Consider the following 26,065-nt stretch of genomic DNA (forward strand, 5'->3'; position numbering starts at 1 on the left):
TAAAACATTGCGAATTTTTAGTTACAAGGCCTTTCTCAGCCTACTCTAGTGTTGACCGCTTACAGAATAGAAACAAAACAGAAAAAAAAACAGAAACAACAACAACAAAAAAAAAAAAACAGAAGGAAAACAGGGTTAAAGCAAACACACGCACACAAACTTCCTAGAATATGGCTTAAATTAGTTCACAGACAGTTAGGAATATAGTGGGTATTAACTGTATGGTTGCAACAGAAATACCAGGTGGAAAAAAGTCCTCATCTTTCTGCTATTTTGCCCCTCACCATAATTTGCAAAAGTTCTCAACAAGAAGATATTGCCCCTACTGCGAGCATCTCTCCTCATGCTTCCAAGCTATTACTCTGCAAACAGATTGTTTTGATTCTTGAATGGAACATCCCACGTTAGCTCTACGGTTTAAACATCGTCGTATAAGAAAATACTATTTTTCCCAATTAACCTAGGATCTCGAATGGAGCTAAACTTTTGGTCAGCTTGATTTAAAAACACGTTTGTTTCTCTTTCTGATATAGAAAATGTGTAATTGAGAACTTGCAAAGCCATACAGACAAGTGAGTGCACAGTGCAGAACGTCGAACAGAGCAGCAAGGCCACAATGCCACATGAAGTCCACATTTAAAAGCTGTTTGTTTCTGGCAACCAAATCCATTCCAGAGGTTTTTGTTTGTTTTTCAACTTCAGGCTTGCATAAAACAAAAGCATTGAAGTTTTGGCGTTTACAGGCCAAAACTTGTCATCACTTTCATATCGCTGACCACACAAGCGAGTTAGGACTGTCACAAACACAGCATACACAAGATGCACAGCAAAAAAGGTCTGGATACATCAGCCTGATCTCAAATATCTTATATGGAAAGCCCTAACTTTGCCATTGAGAAGACGCAGTGGGACAATTTTCAAAACACACAGCTTGTCTACGCATCAAGTAAAAAAATCGAGCCAAGTTTGTCCCTGGGGAAGAGAGCCTTACTCCATGGGAATCCCTGCAGGAAGGCCTGGTTGCTCCTGGGCTGAAGTGGACCTCAGGAAAGGGTCCTGCGCCAGGCTTGTTCGCTGCTTCCAGCTGGTGCTCCCCGCAAGGGAAAAACTAAAATGTTTGTTGCAGGACTACAGCAACAAACAGCTAAACAGCTAAACAACAAGCAGCAAACAGCTAAAGGAAATCTCAATGCGCTCATTCGGAATGCTCCGTTTCCCCTTTTTCTTTAAGTTTGCTTTCCAAAGGTAAGCTGTTTTTGAAGAAGGGCCAACAGAAAGGAGGATTGCGGCATTTTCTTTAGTCGCCACATCAGCCATCCCCTTAATTGACTATTTTCATCTCCTAAACCAAATTAGCTTCTGAAATACCTTGCAGCTGATTCCCCCCACCCCAACCACACATACACACTCTTTTCTTGCAAGCTACGGAGTTTCTCTAGCAATTGTGCAGTTTAAGCCTGGTTTAGTAACTTTGTCCAGCATTTTCTTAGCACCTCAACACAAATTACCTTGTAGCTCTCCTGCTGTGAACAACTCTCCTGCTGGGGACAACCCCGGAGAGGGGAGGCACCCACCCGTTGTGGCAGAATTGCAGCATCACCCTGTTACGTTGAGAAGCTCTTCCGGCCACACCGGTTCCCAAGCTAGACTGCTGAAGCTCAGCGGGATCTGTCTCACAAAGTAGGGTTAGTCCAGTTATTCCAACGTAGTAAACACGAGAGGGCAGCACTGAGGACATCAATCCTGCACGTTAGCTCATTTTCAGTCCCTTTTCTAATAGCCTGCTCATGGAGATATGGCTCAGTGTCAAGGCTAAGAGGGCAAACGTTATCAAAGCTGAAGTAGTTTTGGGGAACTAACATAACCCTTGCTTATTGTATAACTGTCCTCCTTGGATTTAAGCCAGCCATATACGTTTCAGCCTAACAATTTACCTATCCTGCTTCATCTCAAGTATCTTCATCCTTTCACACTCCTTAATTAACTATCGATTATTTTCCTGAGTGAGATTATAAAAAGTTAAACCCTTCTACCAAAAGTACAAAGACAAATAAAATATAGTAGAACAATACAAACCCAGTTATACAGCATTACAAGTGCAGAAATTCTTCATGTTGTTGCTCTTCTTTATCATTGGCCCCCAGTAAAAACCATAACAAAGAATTTAATTATCCAAAATATTTTGAAGTACTGTGATTAAATTCTTCAGACCATAAATGTAGCCCTCATCCCTCGTGTCGCTAGGAAACACGTGAGCAAAATCTATCATTCGGACTTCCACGTTTGCGCTTTCCTTGATTTCCGCTGGCACGTGACAGAAAACTTTTTCCAGTTGGGGTAGAACGTTCCCGTTCAGATGCTCCTGGGTTATGCAAGTGCTCCTTTTCCACACGTTGCCCTGCTCCAAGTTTTCAACTTTGAGTGAGAGCTGACCGTGGTGGTGCCTCTTGGAATACGCCTTTTTGTGAAGTGCATAAAACTTGGACAAGCCTTTACTTACCGAGGCCTCTATTTTCCCATTCTCTGTAGAATTTATTACGTGAATATTATTATTATACTCCAGTATGTCTCCTCCTAACAGTCCCCTGGGCAGGACTCTCTTCTCTGCCAAGGTGACCTCGCCCAACCGCACGGTGGTCGCCTGATACGAGCCCTCATACACAAACAGCAACGAGCTGGCGTAGAAGTTGAGCTGCTCCTGACTCTCAAACCACTCCAGGATTTTCTCAATTTTCTGAATGCTGGCAGCGACAGCATCTTTTCTTAGGCAGTACCCGTTGTGAAAGAACTTGGAGACACCTGCAAGAAAGAAATGGACATTTCCAGGATTGTTTTTTTTCTTTTTTTTTTTTTTTTTTTGGGGGGGGGGGGGGGGGCGGGGGGAAGGGAGAATAAAGGTTTTCATTTTTTTTTTGTGACTTGTTCTCGAATTGAAGAAAACACAAATATTCCTCTTAAATGCTTATTAAATAACACAGAACCACAGTAAGGAAATCAAATATTTTCAGTTAGCTTTTCATGAAAGAACTGCTTTCTAATGTTATAGATTGCAAATATAACTAAACAGCAGACAAAATATGCTGCTCCCCATTTCATCCATTTTGTTTTTATTATTAGGGTGCTTTATTTTTAGTGTGCGTTATCATCACTCATAATTGGATAGTCAAAGTTGTCAGACTTTGACTGAGAAGGTTAATTTAAATGATGGATATAGCCATAGCCTTATAAAAGACATTACATACAGACAGCTGCCAGAGAAAAATGCAAGTCTTTAAAATATTGATTTAATAGCTCTAAAAGGCTTCTATTTCATCATAGTATCAGACCTATAAAGCAAATGAATTCTACCAGAACTCCTACTTCCCTCTTATTAGCAGGAAAGAATGTGATGAGGGAAAGCCCTTCACAGCCAGCTGCAAGTTTATTTTATTTTATGACCAACATGATAGAGGAACAAGTTACAGACTCACCTTGCAAAAAGGCAGAAAGAAACTTTATATAAGGAACACACAAATAATTTGAAACCATCTTCTCATGGAATATTAAAATAAGCATCTAAATAAGTGAATGCTCTGGGCTTTACAACTGTCACGCATGGGTATCCTCACCATCTTTTACGGTTTCCTTCGTGAGGCTCCTTCCGTAGTGCTGGTTTTGGGTCTCGTAGCTGTCAGTGCAGACGTGGTAAACCTGAAAGAAACCACAGGGAACTCTGTACTTGTCTAGAGAAATCAGTATTTCCCCATAGCCAAGAGCTGTTGCGGGCTGGCTACAAAGCACTGGTTACTCGGGAAGATTCTGCCTCAGAGGAGGCCAATACTGCCCTCTCGTGCTCCCGTCTGCCAACTACCAGCGCGACTTCTTGCACGTTTCTCCCCACAAAAACCTCGTTTTATAGGTCAGAAATCACCGGGTGAATTACTGCCAACCTTTGCTATGGCACCTTGCAAGGAAAGGCACGAAGGTAACACACGATATTACTGTGTGTTATATATTACAAGCTCAGAAATTGAGTTTTTTTTCATCACTTTATAATCCTTAAAAACATCGACGTGCTTAACAAAATTGAAAAGCAACGCAAAGTTTTATTATTCGACCAATAAGGCTCAGCTCCCTGAGCCTCCCCCATTAGAAACAGGGGCATAAGTTGAGCAGTTCCAAAAAGAAATAAATCCCTGTTTTTCTTCCACTGCTGGGTTTCCCCCTGTTCCTCTGCCTCCAAAAACATCCCAGAGCAAGAGTCAGGCACCCTGTGCTTCCCGTGAAAACACTTTAACCATGTCCTTCAGTCCATGTTCAAGCAGATTGCACTAACAAGATGTGCTCAGGTTTTTTAACATCTCAGCTCCTTATTTTTTTGCGGAATATCGTCCCACAAAACTGGAATTCCATAGATTTAGAAACAGACACACGTGTTTTACTTGACATTACAGCACATTTTAACTATACAAAGTGGTCAGTAATATCAATTACTGATTACCAAATATTGACACTCTGATTTATATATGTAACCATCTTGCAAACATTCAAATATTCAAACTATCAGCTGTTACAAAAGGATATGGGTGCCATCCGTTGAGCTTTTTTTTTAAGGCAATATTATTAAAAAGAGAACATTGTCCAACTCACGTGGGTAATCAAGAAAATATTCTCCACTTAGCCAAAAAGCTATCTCCTAATTCTCTTTAAAGCCCTTTCAATTGAAAGGAAGCGACAGTTTGAAACGTTTTTGGAAAATCTCAACCCAGCAGCAATACATTAAGGCTCATATTGAAAGCAGGAGAGCAGAAACCCATACTCAGAGAGGAACGAACTTCCAACATTTCTCACTTGATCTTCACCTACCCCTGCAAAACGGAGGAAACCCAGTGTTGCAAGAGACTAAAGTCTGTTTCCTTGTGTGCAGGTTTCTTGCTTGTTTAGGCTTTTGTTTGCTCAGGTCCCGCTAATCCACCACCAACCTGTCCCCAAGAGAGACTTCCCTTTGAACTGACTGTATCCTAGCTGTCGCAAGTGCCTGGACTTGCCCATTTCTGTCCAAAGGACGACAAAGCAATAAGGTCATATCTAAGCTTCTAAAAACTGCCAAGAAGCTCTTAAGCAGGAAAGTTTTTCTTGTCCACCATGGGGTGTTTGTCCTCCCATCTGCACAAAAAGCTTCACTCTGCAGGGTGGGACAAAGAACTTGTCAGGGTATCTGCAAAACAGCATCTTAGAAAACCGCTTAATTGGTATTTTTTAAGTTGATACTACACATGATTGGAACCCATTCAGTGAGGTTTGTGTATAAAACGCAGGGCAATCCAGGATGATAACAAGGTTTGTTTATTACTATTATTATTATTATTATTGGCAGGGTCACTGTAAGGGCAGGATGTCAAGAATTGCAGATAATCAACTTTCTCAGCATACACTCAGCTTTCACTTTCTGATGAGGTGTTAGTTTACTGCTGCCTGCACATGTACACATATTTTTGTACCATTTCTTAAAAATGGTATGACAACAAAAAAAACAGTACAACAACAACAACAAAAAAACCCATAAGCCTCACAAGATGCCAGAACTGAGACAAGCAGCTTGGAAGACTCGAAACTGCAGCTTTGAATATGAGGCTAAAATCTGCATTCAGAAATGCAGAATGCCAAGCGATATGTTAATCTCAGTATTTTAGTATTGACTTTCAGGGCAAGGCAGAAGAAAAATCCACAGACTGCTCTAACTCTTACCTGTAGCAGTCCCTAGGCTTCCAGGGCAGAGGATTTAAATACACAGTAACTGTATAATTCAAATATATACACATTAAACCTGGTCTGTTTGCTAGAGATACAGTTATCACAAAAATCTTTATTAAATAGTTTTCAGCCCTCATGAACATCTGTAAAAAAGCAACTAATCTACGCTGAGACTGGAAAAATACACATACCTGGAACTACTTTGGCTGATGGCACAGACATTATCTGCTTCTTTCTCGCACTTGGCAATTCCAGATGTGCACTCCACACAGCTGGACTTTAAAGGGCAACCCGAGTTGTCCACCCCGATACTCTTTCCAGAGATATGCTTAAGTCACTCCTATTTCACACATGGACAGTGAGCAAGCAAGGGTGTGTTTAGAGGTCACACAAAGCTTTTGGTTTACAGCAAGGCCTCTCTGCTTCTGTAACTGACACTGGAACATTGCAATTAAACCATGAGACATTTTAAAATAACTTAACACATTATCTTAGATCCCAGGAACGTCCATGGAGCAGCTCATTAGGAGTGAATTCCTCCCATGCAGATTCTTCTGTACCATGGGCACAGAGGCCATGTATCTCTTGTCTCTTATCACCTTTTTTCTTAGTGTCTGATAAGATTTCTGTTATACATAAGGACACCTGTACCAAAAATGGCTAAAATTTGCTCAAGAGGATGACAGAATTCTATAAGCACTAAATTCTATAAAGGAAGTATTTCTGAAACACGTCCTTCAAATCAGTTGTGAAACACATGAGCGCAGCCAGGCTGCAAGAACCAGGAAGCAAAAGCTAGAAGAGACGCAAGGGAGGAGGAAGTGATACCCGGGGATACCAAAGGCAGCAGCTTCGCAGAGCAACCGGAACCTTCGTCTGCTGCCTTATTGTTTGCTGCCAAAAAATGAACACTACGTGCAGGATTTAATAGCATCTTTATGCTATTTCCCCTCCCTTTATGCTGTTTCTCTCCTAAATATTGCTATTACCATATCAGACCTTATGAGTGTTATCACAACACCGGTGTTGACAAGGAAAAGAAATGGGCTAAGCCGCAGTCAGTTTTAAAACACCTTGTGAGAACGTGGCATGGATTAGGAACTCCATCCACGAAGACAGTTTTTGTGAGGTATCTGCCTTAGCGTAGAAAAATAGCCAACAGGCACAGGCAAAAATAAATGCCAGACTGTACCAGCAGAGTTTTGTAACCACCATCCTGCACTCTAAAGCGGATGTTTCACTAACACTACAGACCACATAATACTATGTATAATCGAGATATTCTGGAAGGAAAAAAAAAAAAGGCATGCTAGTTAAATCAGGAATTGTGGATTCTTACTGTGACTATTTAGAATTTGCAGTCCAACCCACACGTTTTGCTGGTCTTTGACAGCACAAAAAATATTCTATTTTTAATACTGCACACACTGCTAAGTTATTTCTTATATATTCCAATTTCTGCTACTGCAACTAGTTGCAGTTGTTCTTTTCTGACTGCAACCATAACTGACTGTTTTGACCTATGTTTAAGCTCTCACGACTTCCACAATTTCTTGTTTAGTAAATCTAAGTCCTCACAGGTTAAGGAAGGAACCTCAAAGCTAACTATGAAACTGAGCTTTATCAGCATTATTCAAATGACGGTACTTTCCAAATGTGTTTATTCACATCCATGTTTATTCCCTGAAATAAAACGAACGTGCTCTAGCACATGCCCGAATACCAGAACTATGTATATTTGGCAGTGCTGTTGATTTATAGAGTACTTGCTTCTTAGGACAAACATTATGTATTTACACATAAAGAAATTACGGCTTATTTACCAAAACATACAAATGTTTTATCAACTATCTCAACAGCTTCAGCAGGGGGGAAACTAAATAAATACATTTTTTGTTTGTAGCTCTTCTGCATGATAACTTGTGTGGTTTGTGCAAACACAAAAACATAAAATAAGAAATACTAACACATGTAACTTGGCCCTCCTCCCTTCCTCCTAAAGTAGGAAGTTAAGAAACATCCTTTGCATACACAGAAGTGTATTAAAACTAAAACCAAAATACCTTTTCTGAACTGTGTTACACTATTTTGTCTAGCAAGCGTTAGCACCCTTATCCAGCACGCTACATGTCTCGGGCAGTAAATATCAACAAAGGAAAATATTTTACATTATGAGCAGAATTTTGCAAGAATAAAGAAAGAGTATAGGCAAAGTCACGGAGCATAGCACATGCCTTGCCAGTCTATACTTGAAGTGCTGCAAGAAGGGAGGAGGAACCCATTGAAATCTTTCTGGAAATTCTGGAGATGCAGTTTGGTGCCAGATGCACAGACCTTGCACAGTTAAATACCGGGTGGGAAACAGCGGTGCAGGGAAAAGCCGTCATTATAAAGAGTTTTAATTAAGGAATGGAGTGAATTTCTGTAACAAGATAAAGACACCAGCCAACGGCAGTTGTAGAGAAGCAGTAGTGGCGAGCATAAAAACACTGAGAGCAAGCACCGCTTTTGCACTGTCACAAAACACAAAGGCTGCAAAGTACCTTGTTTTACACATGAGATAAGAAAGATTATGCAACAATCTAAGCCAAATCCGAAGCTATAATCTCCAGCCTTCCTTCTGGATCTGAACTGTTTGACTGGCTTTTGCTTCTACTCCCCCTTTCTCCCTTATACAGTCTTACATAACTACCCCCTCTTGACAGCTATAATTTATAGCTGTGAAAGCTTATCTCAAGAGAGAGGCAAGGGTGAGAGCTTAGACAATTAAGCACAAAACCATGCAGGATATGAGAATTATTTCAAACAATGGTGCAACCTGTGTGTTCCCACTATCTAAGTAAACTGTACGCTTGAAAACGGCTGCAGTCGTTTATGCTTGTTGATGCAGGGCTTGGGAAGCTTTGGCTTTGTCTGTGCAAGAAGGACAACCAAAAACCTCCCATCAGAGAGCAAGAAAATTATTCTTTCAATTAACCTTGACAAGAGAGGAAAAAAAAAAAAAAAACTGAATCTGAAAGCAAAGCAAGTTCTTACCCTCATGCCAACATTTTAAGCACATCCATTCAACAGTGAAAAAGCAGGACTTTGCTCAAAAAAAGAAAATAAAAAAACAAAACAGAGGGAGCTTAACCAAAGCATGGGAATATGCACATCAAAGACTTCGCTGGGGGAGAGTATCACTGGACTATGGAGTTTCCCTCATGTCCCACAGGCTATAATAAAACTTTAGTCTGAATGCGCTTCAGCATGAGGGATCTCTCTTACAGGTGGGAAAAAGAAATCTGTAAACTGCTCCTGACCTGCACAAGTTCTGCAAAGCTTATTTATGTTGAACTTTTAGGAGTAATCTATGCACGATACTGAATCTTCATTTTGTTTTGTATCTAAAATAAATAAATGTAATAGAGCTAGCATGGACATCTGAAAGTCCCGATTCATCTCAAGCTAGTCTCCAATTGACAGTTGTTCCTCGAGCATAAAAACACCAGATGTTTTCTTCCAGTGGAAAACATTTTTAAACCCAGAATGCAAGCAGCTATTTATAACTACATGCATCATCTGCTGAAAGTTAACCTGCTCTTTCCTAAATATATTCAAATGCCTTACCTCACTTCATTAGAAGCAAGTGTGCATTAAAAAACATGAAGACTACAAATTAGGAGAGGATACAGCCTGTTGCTAAGTCATTATGAGAATTGATCCTGTATTTAAATCTCCACTGTAAGCCCAAAAGCCTAAAAGATGGATAATCTTTAAAATATCTGATAAGAGAGAAGAATCAAATGAAACTATCTGAGTTTAGGTAATTCCAGCATAACCCAACATCTGTCATATTCTACTCTGAACTCAAGTTGCATGTAGTGAAGTCAAGCACTTGTCCTGACTACTAGCTGTGGTTTGAAACTTAATTCATGTGACCCTGGATATCAGTACTACCAACATATTCAGGTGACCCCTCACTGGCATAAACCCCTCAAATTATTATCATTCTCTGAGGCAGGAAGCCACTAAACCTGCTGCTGGACAAAGTATAAACTGAATCTGAAAGCAAAACAAGTTCTTACCCTCATGCCAAGCACCAAAAAGCCGATCTCTTCCATTAGCGGGTACTTGCTGACCTGTTGCTGGATCTTTTCAGCTGATGCATACGGATCGTAACTTTTCTGACCTATTTTTACATCCATTATACATGGCTTCTTAAACTTACGGGTCACATCTTCCAGTTTTAGATATGTATCTGTTAAAAAGACAAATATTTAGTTAACAAAGATTGAAAGCAAAGCAGGATTCCCAAATTCTCCATTCTTGCGGAGAGGTAGAAGGGTTTAAAGCTTAGCATCGGGCAAGTTCTTTAAAAGACATCCAAATTTGTCTTCAAATACAGGTTAAACCATGGTCATCGACATCCACAGATTCTCTTGACATTGAGTTCTAAAGTTCTATTGCTCTTCAGTCATTAGCAGACTTCCAATAACATTAATAAGCACACAACATTAATAAGCATGCCAGCACCTGGTTGATTTTGTAATGGAGACGGCCTTTTCTTTACATGCACAGAGGACCAGAAATAAAATAATAAATTTTAGTTTCATTTTAAAATGAAACTACTATTTCATAGCCTCACAGTACAGTGAGAGAAATACCTCTTTCTCGTTTCTGCTCTATTTCCCCTCTCTTTCCCATGTCACACATTTAAGGGGAATCTCAGAATCTCAGACTGCTGTTTAATCCATTTTCAAGTGTTGTGCAGGGGCGTCAGGGAGAGAGAAGAAACCCAAAGTAACCAGTCAACCAACCACACACGCTCAAAACTCCAAGTGTTTCTGAAGGAAGCTTTCTAAGGCTCCAAAGGATCATCTAAGACCAGTTTCTCATCAAAGGGGTTTATGCTTTCCCCCATGCAAGCAGAAGACTTTCCCAACAAGATTTATAGCTCTGATTGTTAGCACAAGAAAACAAACCTAACTCTCAGACAAATCTGATTGGGAAAAACTTGATGCACTGCCAAGCACTGGGAATCTGGACAAGTCCACACACCCTATTAACATAGTAGTTTCTCCACACTCTTCATAAATCTGCTTCTGCATTTTTAAAGTCCACCGCAAACTTGACACAAAATTCATTTTTCTTTTATGTATGGCCCATTAAAAAAATCTATCTCCTCAGCTATACAGAAATCTGCATACACACAAGCATCCTAGTTTCTCCAGCTCTCCACCATAATCTAAAATGGACTTGACAAAGAAAGGAAAACTTGTTAGTTCAAGTTTAAAGAGCAGAAGAAGGACAAAGTGCCCCAATTTGATGGGGTATACAGTTAAGGAAGGAACACCCATGTCAAGCAAAACTGAACAAACAGCAATGCTTCATTTCTACTTAAATAGTAGAAACATTTTCCTAAGGATAAGCAATGAAATTGGCTTTTATTACCTAAGACATCCTGTTTGGAACTTGATAGATTTTATACTATGCTATCATCACCACTGAATGACCCCATGAGTATTTGTAGAGCACTCGTGGGTATCCTCTGCTTCACTTGACTGAACTCCTCCAAAGCACTAAAACTCTGCACCTCCAAAACAGTTAAAGGTTTACATACATGTCAATTTAATTCTACATTCATCTCATGACTGTTAAGCTGGAATATCTCCCTTACTGTCCTACTCAAGTATAACCATTACTATTAAAAAATACAAAAACAAAAAAACAAAAACAAAACAAACAAAAAAAATAACCTAACACACACATGCACTTTGGAGTTAACACTAACTCTGGAAAAACACCAATTATGTGGCCAAGTTTGTGAATTATCTAGAAATGACTCATCTCTCTCACTCAGAATTATTCTTTAAGTCTTCATCTTTAGCTAACTGCAAACTCAATTCAGATTATTAGGTCTGCTCAGTACTAGGTCTGCTCAATACAATCCTCAATATCAGTTTGAGATACTGCATGTGCCAGGGAAAAATGCTGCACATCAATAAAGTAAGTTTCAAGCTATCCAAAACACAGGTTAAACTAAAATCTCATGCAGAGAAAAGAAGGCATGAAGATGTTTGCATCTTTGCTTCAGCACATATTCCTCAAAATGTATTTCTAGAATTTAAACAAGTCATTTCTCAGAGGCTTCACCTCCTCCCCTTTCTATTTTTCAGCAGAGAGGAAGATGGGGCTTGACATATTCTTTACATATTTTATTACAGTCCCCAAGGGGACAAGCAGGAGAAAAAAAGACCCAAACTGAGCAAATATGTATGGCATGGAGCACTGAGGACTTCAGCATGCACAGGCTGAAGCCTTCAGTCCTTAATGGAGTCAGAAGGGAGAAAGTATCTCGAGGCATCCGACTTCATAATTTACAAGGCATCTCTCAAAAAGCAAGCAAGCAGAGAATGCCCTAGTTGCTGTCAGCAACAAGAGGAGAAAACAAAGATTTGGTTACAAACTACATTTATCTACTCTGTTCTCATTTTTGGCAACAAAATCAGAATGCAACAAACAGCAATAAGGGTACTTGGGAGGGTCAGGGAGAGCAGGGGCAACAAGTAGGCAGCAAAAACAATCTTGAAGCTCTTAGCAGATATCTCTCGATTTGGCACTTCCACATCTTTATGACAACTCTTCCACACGTTTACTAATACACTCCAAATGCCTACAATGCCACAGAAAACAGAACAGGACCCAGAAGGCCCATACAGAGGCTTTTGTTAGTTAAGTGACTTCAGTGGAACAGGAAATGGAGTTTCGCACATTTTTAGTGACACACTATTTGTGAATATTAGTTTCTCTCCTGCCTAGCAGATGAAAAGGTCAGCAGAAGGCAAGTGTGCAGCAGCATCTTCCTGTGCTTGTACTTGCCATCATCCAAAATGACTCTTGTGCAGGGTTAAGGATGGCCATTCCTATGTTCAAATTAACACTTAATATATTTCATGCCATTTAGCTAGCAATTTCACTGTCTACCTAGAGTCTTAGCATAGAAGCCTCACACTCATGTCACTTAACCTTTCTCTATAGAAAAATATTACCTGTGGTCTCCACTTTGCCCACCAGTTCCTGCTTTACCTGTCATACACTTATGAATTTCACAGGTCATCTTCAGTGTGGACCAAAATTCATTTAGTCTGTTTCTTCTACTGCAAGTTTAGGATTCTCTCCATGCTACTCAAACTCTCAGCCCTCTTCCCAAAATAAATCATGTACGTAAGACTCTTACCTGCTGCCAAGCAGATATCCCTTCCCTCACTGTCTAATAAATGAAATTTATCTAAAAACAAATGTCTGTGGCCATCCCCTCTCTGCCCTGGCAAGACATAGAAGCCAATTCTCCTTCACATAAACTGTTAAAAATATTTTCTATGTATATAAAATACAATATGTATTTGTGTCTATATATAAATACACACAATTCAGAACATGCAGTAAGCAGAACAGATCTGGCAACTGATCTATTCTTATATTCATAAAAATAATTCTTACATATATTTTCTTATTTTATGTTCATTTAGCAAGGAATTACTAACTTCACTGTGCAAAGGTTGTCTGGAGCTTTGTCCCCACAACCTGTAGAGCAACAACAGTCTAAGGAAACTTCAGGCTTCTAGCATCAAGATGGCAAAAGTCTAAGCAAGGAGAACAGAAGCAGGTTACACAGGCTTAAAAAGCAAAAACCAAACAAAACACAGAGCTCAATGCCAAAATCTTTCTCCAAAGATTTTTCAGCAGATTGGGGCTAATGGATAAAATTAGAACAGTACCATTTGGTGCAGCAGGTGGTGACCAGACACCAAAGTATTTTGGCAGGTATTCCCGCAGCTCCAGAAGAATGCTGTCACAACAGCCAGAGTCATAAACCTGAAATAAATGGAGTGGAAGCCACCATTAAAACATTAATTTTACATTTCTAGTAGTCCCTTAATTATCATTTCTTATAGCCTTTCTGTTTATACGCTTAGGATTTCTACTTTTTAGCATTTAGAAACACAAGATGATTATCACAATATGAGGTGACCTAACAGCATCCTTCATTTCAATTTCTGAAGTGGAAAAGATACACCAGCCCTAACAAAGCATAATGCATGTATTAACTTGAATAAAAATATAAACCATATTTGCTTATTTAGTAAGGACTCAATTCTTCTATCCTGTATCTAATATTGTATAGGATTGGCAGAGATAAAACATAAAAAGTCTCAGATATCTGGCAAAAACAAGTCATGTATACAAGTTCATACTGGACAGCAGTTCCTCATTTCCTCCAGAACAAATCATCCCAGACCATGCACAATTCAAATACATTTGTTTTCACTTGCTTTAACTATTTCACAAAATTTTGCAACTTATCTAAGAAAAATAAATGTTTGAGAATGGCAGTTGGCTTATATTCCTGGAGGAATAATTCCTAGCACACTAAAAATGAGGCCTAAGGATACCTGCTAAAATAAATAAAATGAAATAGTGTTAAAAGAGTTCTATGGAGTTAATTCAATTCATGCTTCAAGACCCACCTTTAGCCAAGGTGGGAGACTGTCTTGTGAAAAGCAGTGGGCATTCCAGAATAAATCTACTTATAGCTGTGATATGAAGATTTCAGTGGGGAGGGAAAAATCTTCAAAAGGCTGAAATTCAGCTACTACTCTATGACATAAAGGCAAACCTCAACTCTGATCGCTGATGCAGCACAGAGCCTCCCAGAGCAGCAGGTTAAAATTAGTCGCTGTGGGTTCATGCTATATTTACTTTTCGTCACAAAAACCTCAAAGTGGACTAACTCAGATCAGCCGCTGCACTTCAGAGGTAACGTGGTGCTTCACAGCACCCTTCCCAGGCAACGACTACAAAGCTAATACAGCCAAAGCTAGCGGGATTTGATGCCTCATTGTGTTTTAACTCGACTCATCCACGCACAGCAGGACATGACCCCGTGGCCCTGCACCTCTCACTGCACCCTCTGTGTTATCTCAGGCGTATATCTTATAGGGCAGGGGCACAATGCACCACTTTCTTTTCAGAGGGTGGTTTAACAAGCAGATGCCTCTTCTGAGCTGAGCACAGACCTATTTTTCCCCTCCAGGCCATCACAAACTGGTATGTTGATATTCTTGTACTCTTAAGACGAAAAACTCGCCTATCCCTGCGATCAGTAGCTTCTAGTTCTAACAGATGCAACATTTCTTTGATGAGCCTCAAAAGGCAGTGCCAGCAGAAACCAATGCTTTCCCCAGAAGAGAGCAGTGCACCTTGATCTTAGCAGCTGGAAGAGAGGGATGAATTTAAGGGAGCAGAAAGACAGCACACAGCATCACAGTGAAGCTGAAACACGGACCCAGCTGGGTCTGAATCGGAGTTCACTACCTCCTACTGCCCAGCGTGCCACTTCTGGGCCACTATTCCCAGCCTCAGTGGGTCAAACTGCCTCCCATTGTAGGTATTTTCGAAGAAAGACGTATAAAAAAAAAAACCATTTACTGTTTTATCATAGTATGCAATAGCTAGCAAACTGTGTTGTACAGTGCAACCCCTCCTTTGCTCGGTGAATGCAAATAGGCAGCAATCATTACAGAGTACTACTGCTTCTACATGGGAAAGATGACAAAAAATTTAGACATAGGAGTAAAGAAAAGATTTGGGAGCAGTAGTGGAGCAGGCAAGGAGCAGAAGTACTGGATGCAACTGAAGACAGGGAAACCCAAGAGCTTGTTTGGTTATTTTATCTGCAAATTTTAATTAGTAAAACAAGGAGAGTGACATGCTCAGGCACCTCTTCCATTAAAAAAAAATAATAATAAGACTGTGACTTATCTTTTTAAATTACCAACATTATGGTACAGTATTTGACACCTAGCAAGTATATTTCAAACACTATGAAACAGTGAAGTGTTCAGATAATTTCCAATGGCATGTAATAGCCCACATTCAAAGACAAATGGGGTAGAAAACTCCAGAAATAGCATTCGTTGGAAAACTAATATAAGACATTTTAAATGTAGGAGAAAAAAACACCACTGTAATGCACTGTTCAGTATCATTACTATAGCAAAATGGAATTAAGCACATTATTTCTGTCCCTCAGAAAGTTATCTTGCTCCCAGAAGCAGTAATTAGCCGCCTTTAAAGGCTCTGATACAACATTTACAAAACACTTATTTGGCCTTAATATAGACCCCAAACTCAGTCTGCAATATTTGTGTCAGATAATTAAACACTCGGTTAATAAACAGAGGAAGCCACTAGGGTGGGCGAAAGCAGGAAAAATAAAATTTATGAATTGCACTCATTCCTTTGCAGGAGAGAGCCATTTCTCATTAGAAAGGACCTCAAACACCAACAATAGGCATCTTATTTCATGTAATCCAGTAGCAAAACACACATTTGGATGTCATTCCAAAAGCTGACTAAAAATTCAGTTTATGCAAGATTAAAAAAAATATGCATGTAATCCAAAATAAAGAAACAGGACTGAACTTCAGAATGAGGTTTACAGCTGTAGCCCAACACCTAAAGAAGCACTGAACGCATCTCCCATTCCAAAACATACCTTACACTCCCAAAACTACACAGGAAGCGACCCTTGCACTTTTGCCCCAAGTTGTGCTAGAAACAAAGCCGGGAAATTCCCTGAAAGTGAGAATTTACCACTTACTCCAGAACAAGCTTTAGAATTAAATCATGTTGATTTATTTATATTAGCAATATTCCAGTTTTATTTCAACCAACTGCTTAAAAAAATGTTTTGCACATGATAGGTCCATTTCTCCAGCATACAGGAAAAATACGCACAGTTACCAGTAAAGCAGAAGAAACTTTTATCTTCAACAAATCAAGAACCGCAAAATAATTCAATGTCAGTGCAGCCACACTAGGTATCCATCCTTCATAACACAGGCTCACTTTGTCCAAGAGCACAAATCAAAGCCACATAATGCAATAACTGTTGGTCTTAAAAGCAAATAAACAGGATTTTTGGAGGGCTCACAACACGACCATTACAAATTATTGCAACTAAGTCATAGGAAGAGCGTGTGTCCCAGATATGTTCTGTGGCAGTTTCGAGAAAATCTAACAGACGTCATGAAGTCATAATTTCCAATTACTCAGAACTTTTTAATTCTGAGGCAATTTTAGCATCCCTTAGATTTTAATCCAAAATACACTGTGTTTGTTTTTGCAAGTTTGATCCAAGCAGATTCATTTCCTTCTTAATGCAAACAGGGAGCTGCTTTTGAAAATGCGAATGTTCTTTTCCTTATTTAAAGTACCATGACTTTTTTTTTTTTTTTAAAGGCTAACTAGTGACATAAATGCCTAGAATAAGTGTTTAAATTTCAAGAGGAAACTAGTCCTGGCAAAAGAGACTTATCTTCAAGTGTTCTGGTGAAAAAAACACTACTGACAGAAAACTTGTTTAAAAAGAATACTCAGATAAAGCACAGAGGTTGGCTCTTTTAATTTAATTTGCATTTAAAGCTATTTGGGTAGGCAACTTTGAAGTCTCAGACTAGATTTCCCTCTGACTGTCAGCTATCGTAGGCTCTTAATTAAGGCAGGAGTAGGACTATCGCTTGCAGAGACTCAGGGTGTACAACCAACTCCTAGTTTCAAATAACTTTTTTCTTTTTCAAAATCTCTCAGAAATACACTGATTTAGTGATATTTAAGTCTGGTATCAAACAGCCTTTTTTTTTTTCCCTCTTTTTTTTTAATACTTTTTAATAAGTCATTTTTCTCTAAAGGAAAAAAAAAGTCTCATTTTATCCACCTCCACAATTTTGTATAGTCAAAATTAGGCTGAACCTAGCTAGATATGCAGTCTCATGCATGGAGTCAGCTTTGCAGAGGGCAAAGTAAGCCCTGATTAATTTCTAGGGATATGGAAGAGTTTCAAAGCTTTGGCCCAGAGAAGCAAAACTTCTACTGAAGAAGCTAAAAGGCAGCAATGGGGGACAGACACCAAGAGCAATGCTGAACCAAACCGCAGCAGAGCTGCAAGCTGCAGCTGGAGATGCCACGGGCAACGAGTTGCTCTAAAATGGCCCAAGTTAAATTGGGTAGACCCGATCAATGTGTTCCTCTTTTTTTCCAGCAACAACTTACTCTGATGGCAAGGCAATAAAGTGTTCTGCAAAACCTAAGTATGTGGTCCTCCCTATTCTACCAGGCAGTTTGTTTCCCCCTTCACATGATAGCACGGTCACATCCAATTCTTCAATCACACAAGGTTTCTGGGCAACACAAGTTAACAATGAAGCAAGTTTAAATTATTTACTTTATCCCCACACACTCTGTACTGACACAAGCCACCCAACCGAGTAGAAAGCCAGGCCTCCTGCACCAGTGGCCTAGCTGTCAAAACTGTAAAATTTGAGACCATGTTTCATCACAACCTCTCTCTCTATACAACTCAACTGCCTCTTGCCCTTTGGTCTCTCCTAGATTTCACAGTTTGCCAACAAATTCAACTTATGTTCAGCTTCAGCTGAGGGAGCCTTCCCTGAACCTGAGAGCTCCCTGAAGTTACAGAACTCCCCGTTCTGGATGCGCCCAGCGTGATCCTTCAGGCACCATAATCCGATTCATCTTTTCTTATTAAAAAAGGAACATATCACCCTTGATCAGCCGACAATTTTAACACACTTAGTGCTTGCCACTACTCTTTCTTCTTAATCCAGCGACCCAAATCATTCAATTAAAGCAGCTGCAGCATCACTGTCCTCAAGTCACCCAGTGCCAAATCTCACACCACGAGCAAGCAAAGAGTTCCTGTAATTTTAAGGAAAGTTGTCAGGTCACTTAAAAATCAGACTTCCCTACTGAAAACATCTGCGACAACCAGTTCTCACTTGTATTTGTAATTCTAATGCTAAAAAAACAGCTCTACCACATCGACGTACAAAGTGGTGCAACATGAATAATTGTTCTCACGTTAAGGCAAGATACTAACTTGGACAGAAGGCAAAAACACAAAGGCAAAAACAAGTTGAAGTTAAAATATTTTTATTTCAATTCTCTGCTCAAAGCAGATTTTTGAGGCAACTCCAGCTAGATAGGAGTAAGTTTAAAACAATCCTGAGTATTCAAGGTAAATGAGTAGAATAGGACAGAAGAAAAAATAAATTAGCATTATAGCTTGAGATTCAACTTAGGAAGGGAGAAAGAACAAGGGGTGGGAAAATACTCCAAGCACATATACTTACATAAGCAAAATTTAACTTTACATTTGAAAAGAGTCAGAAAGGGGAGACAAATCCTGAGCCACGAACTTTCTTCCACTACCTGCCATGCAAGACACAACCCTGACCAAGCCAGCACCGTAGCGTTACCCTACAGGTTCAGTACCACAGCCCACAACAATCATTTCAGTGGTTACTGCACAAGCGTAGCATCGGCCTTGCAGCCTCAGCTTCCAGGCTGGAAGTCCCTCTGCTAGTGGCAAGCCCTCACTTTGGGACAAAAACACCTGCCAAGACAGACACAGCTTATAACAACCCTGTTTTTTTTTTTTTTTTTCCTCCTCTTAGATGAGACAAAGTGGAATTGGATTTACTAAGAGGAATTTTAGTCAATGGCTTCTGCTTCTGGGAAAGTCTACCAGGGCTCCGAGTAACAGCCAGCTTTGCTGCTGCTTTCTCCTGAATTGGTGGGTTTTGGGTTGTTAGAAAAAAGAATACCAACATCAACATAGCCTTCCTGTAATACCTACAGGTATATTTTCTGCTTGCTTTAAAAAAAAAAAAAAAAACCTTCTACAGAGTCCTGCACACACATGGACAGTGGAAAATGAAACTGCAGAACCATCTATCTTTCATCCTCCTCTCACTCACCGGTTTGCATTGTCTTGAAGACTGATAAATACACATACAAACACACATACTAAATGACTAAAAACTAATTGCAACCAAATTGCTCTCTAATTATTGAACATTAAGGGAATTAAAAGAGCACGTTATAGACACAGTGGGACAGGCAGGGTAATACTTAATGTACTCTTTAATTTACTTCTGGTTAATTTTGTGCCTGGATGCCCAAGAATACACTTAATGTTTTCAGCCATATACACTGTATTTCACATCTTTCCCACACAAACATAGTCCTAGTTTTGTGCAATATTTCCACATTATAATAACAAAAAAGACACAAACACCTCTTGGGAACTAGAATTCTTGTTTTCAGAGACTGGGTTTTGGTTTGTTTTTCTTCTAAGGAGCCAACCTGCACTTTCCTCAATCTCATACATTGTCTGCTGATCATATCTGATTTTTAAATAAGTTTATAAGGAAGGTATGGAGTGCTGTAATTACTGTAAAACAGCAATATACCTTTTCTCCAAAAGCTCATTATAGAACGAAACATTTATCCTTATAATAGACTTGTGGCTTCACTTAAGCAATACTTATTCCACGGTCAGAAAAGTGGAAACCCCCAGCGTAGATAGAGGGAGGTGATCCTGCCCCTCTACTCAGCCCTGGTGAGGCCACATCTGGAGTATTGTGTCCAGTTCTGGGCTCCACAGTACAAGAGGGATGTGGAGCTGCTGGAGAGAGTCCAGCGCAGGGCTACAAGGATGATCAGGGCCTGGAACATCTGCCCTATGAGGAGAGGCTGAGGGAGCTGGGCCTGTTCAGCCTGGAGAAGAGAAGGCTGAGAGGGGACCTGAGCAGGGTCTAGAAGTACCTCAAGGGAGGCAGTGAGGAGAATGGTGCTGGCCTCTTTTCACTGGTGGCCACCGACAGAACTAGAGGAAATCATAGAATCATAGAATGCTTAGGGTTGGAAGGGACCTCTAGAGATCATCTAGTCCAACCCCCCTGCACACGCAGGGTCACCTAGAGCACGTGGCACAGGACTGCGTCCAAGCGGGTTTTGAAGATCTCCAGAGAAGGAGACTCCACAACCTCTCTGGGCAGCCTGTTCCAGTGCTCTGTCACCCTCACTGTTAAAAAATTTTTCCTTAAGTTCCTATGGAATTTTTGATGTTTCAGTTTCCGGCCATTTCCTCTAGTCCTATCAGTGGCCACCACTGAAAAGAGACCATCCCCGTCCTCTGCACTCCCTCCCTTGAGGTATTTATATACACTGATCAGATCCCCTCTCAGCCTTCTCTTCTCCAGGCTGAACAGGCCCAGCTCCCTCAGCCTCTCCTCATAGGGCAGATGTTCCAGGCCCCTGATCATCCTTGTAGCCCTGCGCTGGACTCTCTCCAGCAGCTCCACATCCCTCTTGTACTGTGGAGCCCAGAACTGGACACAATACTCCAGATGCGGCCTCACCAGGGCTGAGTAGAGGGGCAGGATCACCTCCCTCGACCTGCTAGAGATGCTCTTCTTAATGCAGCCCAGGATTCCATTGGCCTTCTTGGCCATGAGGGCACACTGCTGCCTCATGGACAGAAACTGAAACACCAAAAGTTCCACAGAAACTTAAAGAAAAATTTCTTAACGGTGAAGGTGACAGCCCTGGAACAGGCTGCCCAGAGAGGTTGTGGAGTCTCCTTCTCTGGAGATCTTCCAAACCCGCTTGGATGCAGTCCTGTGCCACGTGCTCTAGGTGACCCTGCGTGTGCAGGGGGGTTGGACTAGATGACCTCTAGAGGTCCCTTCCAACCTTAATCATTCTATGATTCTATGAATACTGGACTAACTTAATCTGCACATAGTAAAACCCTACTTTTTTTTTTTTTTTTTTTTTTTTTCTTATTTTTCAGTCACATTTACTCTCCTGGATTCTCTCTCATCAAAAGAAGGAAAAAAAAAAAAAAAAAGACTATGCCAAGGCAGGGTGTATCAGAACTTGTTTACTATGCTTGCAAACCGTTAATCTGTACTATTTCAGTACCACTCTCTTCTGGAGATGCAATAGATCTGATTGTACCAGAATGACCCATGGTAAGAGATTCGGTTCCAATATCCAAGTACTACTGTTAAGACAGTAATGAAAGGTTTGGGCAAGGTATTGCATCACCAAAATGAGATGTGAAGAGAACTGTGCATTTATTTCTTGAATCTCTGTCCATACAAGACTTAGAATCAGGACCTTAGCTGGAGATTTGATCAAAGGATAAGGATATTTTAGTACGCAATTGCAGCACTACGGCCATCATCCACTCCTTTTTCAGTCAAAAATAATCATCTAAATCAAGACTATAAAACTAGCTAACTGAGTTTACAAAACAGGGCAATTCATCCTGAAGCAGGACGTGTTCTGCTTCCCGAATCTGTTTCATTTTCCATCGCTAGCAGAAAACAGTTTACAGAACATGGGCTGCCTTATCATGATTTGTGCTTGCTGGGCTGAAAGAGGACGGAGCCTGGTGGGCAGAAAGCTTCCAGGCCAAAGCCCATCTTTCAGATTCCTGGCTTGACTTTACACCATGGAGAGAAAGGTGGAGAAGAAAAAATAAAAAAGAAAAAGGATAGGTCATCACCCTATTGAAAGCTCTGTTATGATGCATCCAACAAAAGCTCAGAATAACAATTATGTGGGCAACCACAAAACCATTACTTCCCAGCTTTCAAGTGCTGGACTCTAATCTAAGTAACATAAATCTATTTTACACACTGGAGTTATTTGTGTCTCTTACATCCTGGCTTTGTTTTCAAGACATGCAACAAAAGTGAAGAACAATTTCTATTATCTCAAATGGTAATGGCTTCCTTGTATTCATGGTGTGTATCAGCAGGGCTTGAACCCTGAACTTCCAGACTACTGCTACAGCTGTTACAGACTCATCATTAACTGGAACCGGCAAAAGATTTGTTCTCCAGAAGGGCAAATGACTAGACCAAATCTCTTTTCCCAACACTGCATGGGGTGAAGCAGCTCCCTAAGCTCCCATGCACTGGGGTAAAGGTACGAGGGACAGGTTGTTGGCATTAAAAGGTATGAGTGGGAATAACTCTGTCCTTTTCATTCCTGTCCCCAAAGAGCGCACCCGTACCCCATGGACCATGCACAAGGGTCTGCACCATGGACAAGGATATCTGAGAATCGGGATAAGATTCTGCATACAGCAGCTCTGGAAGCATTATGATATTGCAAGTACCTAAGCTGGTACTTTACTTGGTACTATCCAATACCTGAAGCTGTAAATTGGCAACATCACAAGGACATTTCTGACATGTAACTACTGGCAAATGGAAGAAAATTGCAAGTGTTGAAGCTGTGCATATTGCAAGGATCTTCCTCAGAGTGGGCAGTCTTCTATAGCTTCCAGGAGAAACACCTCTAGCAGCAGGCACTTGCTGTAGAAGAACAAAGGGACAATGCTTCTGCAAAGAGAAGTTTACAGGAGCATCTCCTCATGGGTTAAATAGAAGGTATGCTGAAATCCTAGTGCTGTGTTATCAACATTTAACTTCAGCAAGTCATGCTCACATGAGGTGCACACAGTAACAGGGGTTTTGCAGCCCCGTGGAATGAATGGCAGGAGTAAGCAGCAAAAGAGCTGCCACTTCAAATAGACTATCTGCTGTCCTGATGGTATGAAAAGAAGTTCCCTATTTCCTATAAAAAAAAAAGGGAGAAACAAACACAGCTTGTAGGAAACTGTAGTCAGGGCAGTAGCTTCAACAACTGTAAATTCTGTCTTCCTCAGTTTAAAATATTTGTAGTCCAAGGATCTATCCTTGACTACTCACAAAAGCAGATGCCCTATTTAAAGAATGATGTTCCAGCTTCCTCCCACTCTTTGAGACACTAACAGGACAGTAGTTTCTGCACCAGTACATTCTTGCCATGACAAATTTAAAAAAGTGCAGTACAGAACAGAGTTATCTCTTAAATAGGAAGAGACAGTCATGCTAGCACACAGTGCTCTCAGGCACAGCCTGGCATGTTTGAGACAAGCTCTGCACCTAGGTCAGCACAAGGTTTTACCTCATACAGCGAGTGCACTAACCTTTTCAACAGATGCTCTTCTCGCAGTTCCAACTCATCTGCCAGAAGAGATCACTGTAGGAGAGCTGAGAGGCTTCTTCCCTTCCCCCTTTTAGCACTGCTGAATTAAACCAGACTGTTTCAGCATGTTGTTAAGTATGTGACCTGGCATAAAGTGCGTTGAAAGCCAAATACTAAAACTCACCAAGAGCCTCTGCTGCAATGTTCCTAGCATGCTTGTGTGGACAGTATACCATAAATATACACCTTTTTTTTAAAAAACAGTTTTTCTTTAAATGGAGACATGCCATTACTATATATCCCATTGCATTTTCTAAATAATATAATTTTTCTATCCCCACAACACTGCATGCCTCTCCCTCCTTACAATATTTTAAAAGTAATCCTCTATAGCGTCTTCACCTATAGGTTCTCAACGAATATTTCCATTAGATGGAAACAACCGAATGGCACAGCTTAAATTGTCCTAAAAAAAAAAAAAAAAAAAAAAAAAAAAAAACTTTCTACTTCAAGCACTTCTCCACTTGTTTCTCACAGGTACTGAAAACAAAGTATTTTGCAGAAATAAGAAGAGATTTCTTTCTTTTAAGAAATCCATGACCTCAAGTACAGAGAGTGTACAGAAACACAATTAAGACATTATTATTTAAATTTGTTGTTCAACAGAAAGTGGACATTACCACTGGAAAGTCATACCCCAATGATAATTTAAGCAATACAGTTAGTTATTAACAAGGCCTACAAAGTTTGTTGTCCTACTACATTTTAATCATTGACGCTGTTAATGGCAATCTTGTTATACTTTATGATTCTTGTGTTGTGACAGAAGGAAAAAAAAAATCGCAAGTCATTTCAGCATCGGTGGAGAATGTCATGTGTTATTGTAGGAGACCTTTCTAACAGACAGGGGGCTGTTAGATCAGTTCAAGCTGTATGTGAAAGCCTATCTTATACTGTAACTTCCAGCCCGCAATAATCATCCCTACCTTGTAACAAACACATGTAGAGCTCAGGTGCCTATATCCCGTATAACGTGGCTCATGACTGAGAGCAAACAGGAAAATAGTTAATCATTGAGGAGTGAAAAAAATCTCCAAGCCATTGCTCCTGTACTTTCACCTGGCAACATAGATGCATTTTTCTCCTTGCTTTCCTCCATAAAAAGACATTCCAGTCCTCCTAAGAAGTGAACAGCATATGAACCTTCTCCTAGACCCTGTATTTATTCATAAATCCCCAACTCCTCTCCTTAACGGCTTACAACAAATAAAGAAATATCAGTGTCTGAACAAGCATAAACTGCGGTTGGCTTTGCACATTATTAGCATGGGACCTGACTTCCTCCAGTATGATAGGGTCTAGCAAGAGCAGCAGTGACAGAGCTCTCTTTCTAGAAGATTTTGCCCAGAATCTTCCTCATGATTTTGACATGAGTCTAATCAACAGGTGAAGTGACAAAGCCTGTTCTGCAGAAGGCTGACACCGAAGCAGTGCTTACCCCTTTTAACTGTTGGCTTTGGACAGTTACTGGCTTCACTAGAGGAGCTGCACACAGAATTAAGTACCTGGCATTCCAAGAAAACGCTCCTCAAGCTTTCTGCTTCTATGGAAGAACTACCACTCAGCCTGGACCATATCTTTCTGGGCCTTATCTAAATGACATTGTCACTGTGAAACCTCAGAAAAAATATTTACATTTAGGTTTAACTGGCTCCTGCAGAGCTCCCAGTAATTCAAGACTTGTTGTTTTGTCTAGCAGTCTCATCATATCAATTATCAAGTAACAGTAGTATGTAAACAGATTTTACTTACAGTGTATGGCTTAGTCAGCTTTCTGCAAGATATTTCTACAAAACAAATACTTCTACAGTTCTTTACACCTAACACAAGAGCTTTAGCTTTTCACAAGAGCTAAAAAGCCATGAAAAGTGCCGGGACATCAAGTCAATGTAGAAAGAACATGGGACAAATGATCCAGGAACTGAAAGGCATGTAAGGAAAACAGATTCTAAAAGCACTTCACCCTTGGTTAAGACAGCCAGCAACACTTGGTCTGCTCAAGTTACTGATAAAGCATACTTAAGACGATCAAAAGATTTGGTTCATATGACAAGTATACCAAACCCAAGTCAAAACAGTTAGAGATTTTCAGCTTTTATTTGCATTTTCAAAGGAATAGGGTTTAAATAAAATGGAAAACAGGGCAAACTTCTAGCAACGAACCAGACTAAAATGGATCACGAGGCTCACAATGTTTTACACAATCAATTCTGACATGCTCAGCACCATGAGAAAGAAAACGGATGAGATCACACTACAGTAGTTGTAGGCAATAATGCCTACATTAAGAATTTTCAACAAAATATTGGATGTTGTGAATACTCTATTGCCTCCCTGGGCAAATAAGAAAGCTTAAAACATGTCAGTAACGTAGGTC

At 40.2% G+C, this 26,065-nt stretch overlaps 1 protein-coding gene across 1 annotated transcript in view; it reads right to left on the reverse strand.

The window, feature by feature from the left end:
- Positions 1-1,744: 1,744 nt before the first annotated feature.
- The window catches only part of IPMK (inositol polyphosphate multikinase), a 29,371-nt gene continuing 5,050 nt past the window's right edge, over positions 1,745-26,065 (reverse strand). Inside the window, exons 3-6 of the mRNA XM_088525203.1 lie at positions 13,494-13,590; positions 9,801-9,973; positions 3,609-3,690; positions 1,745-2,799 (exon numbers count right to left, since the gene is read on the reverse strand). Of these exons, the coding sequence (XP_088381329.1) occupies positions 2,165-2,799; positions 3,609-3,690; positions 9,801-9,973; positions 13,494-13,590 (987 nt within the window). The 3' untranslated portion in view covers positions 1,745-2,164. The remainder of the gene's footprint in view (positions 2,800-3,608; positions 3,691-9,800; positions 9,974-13,493; positions 13,591-26,065) is intronic.

This window comes from Tinamus guttatus, unplaced genomic scaffold (genome assembly GCF_059628265.1).
Source record: "Tinamus guttatus ecotype Peru unplaced genomic scaffold, ASM5962826v1 Tinamus_guttatus_pri_ptg000023l, whole genome shotgun sequence".
Lineage (NCBI taxonomy): Eukaryota > Metazoa > Chordata > Aves > Tinamiformes > Tinamidae > Tinamus > Tinamus guttatus.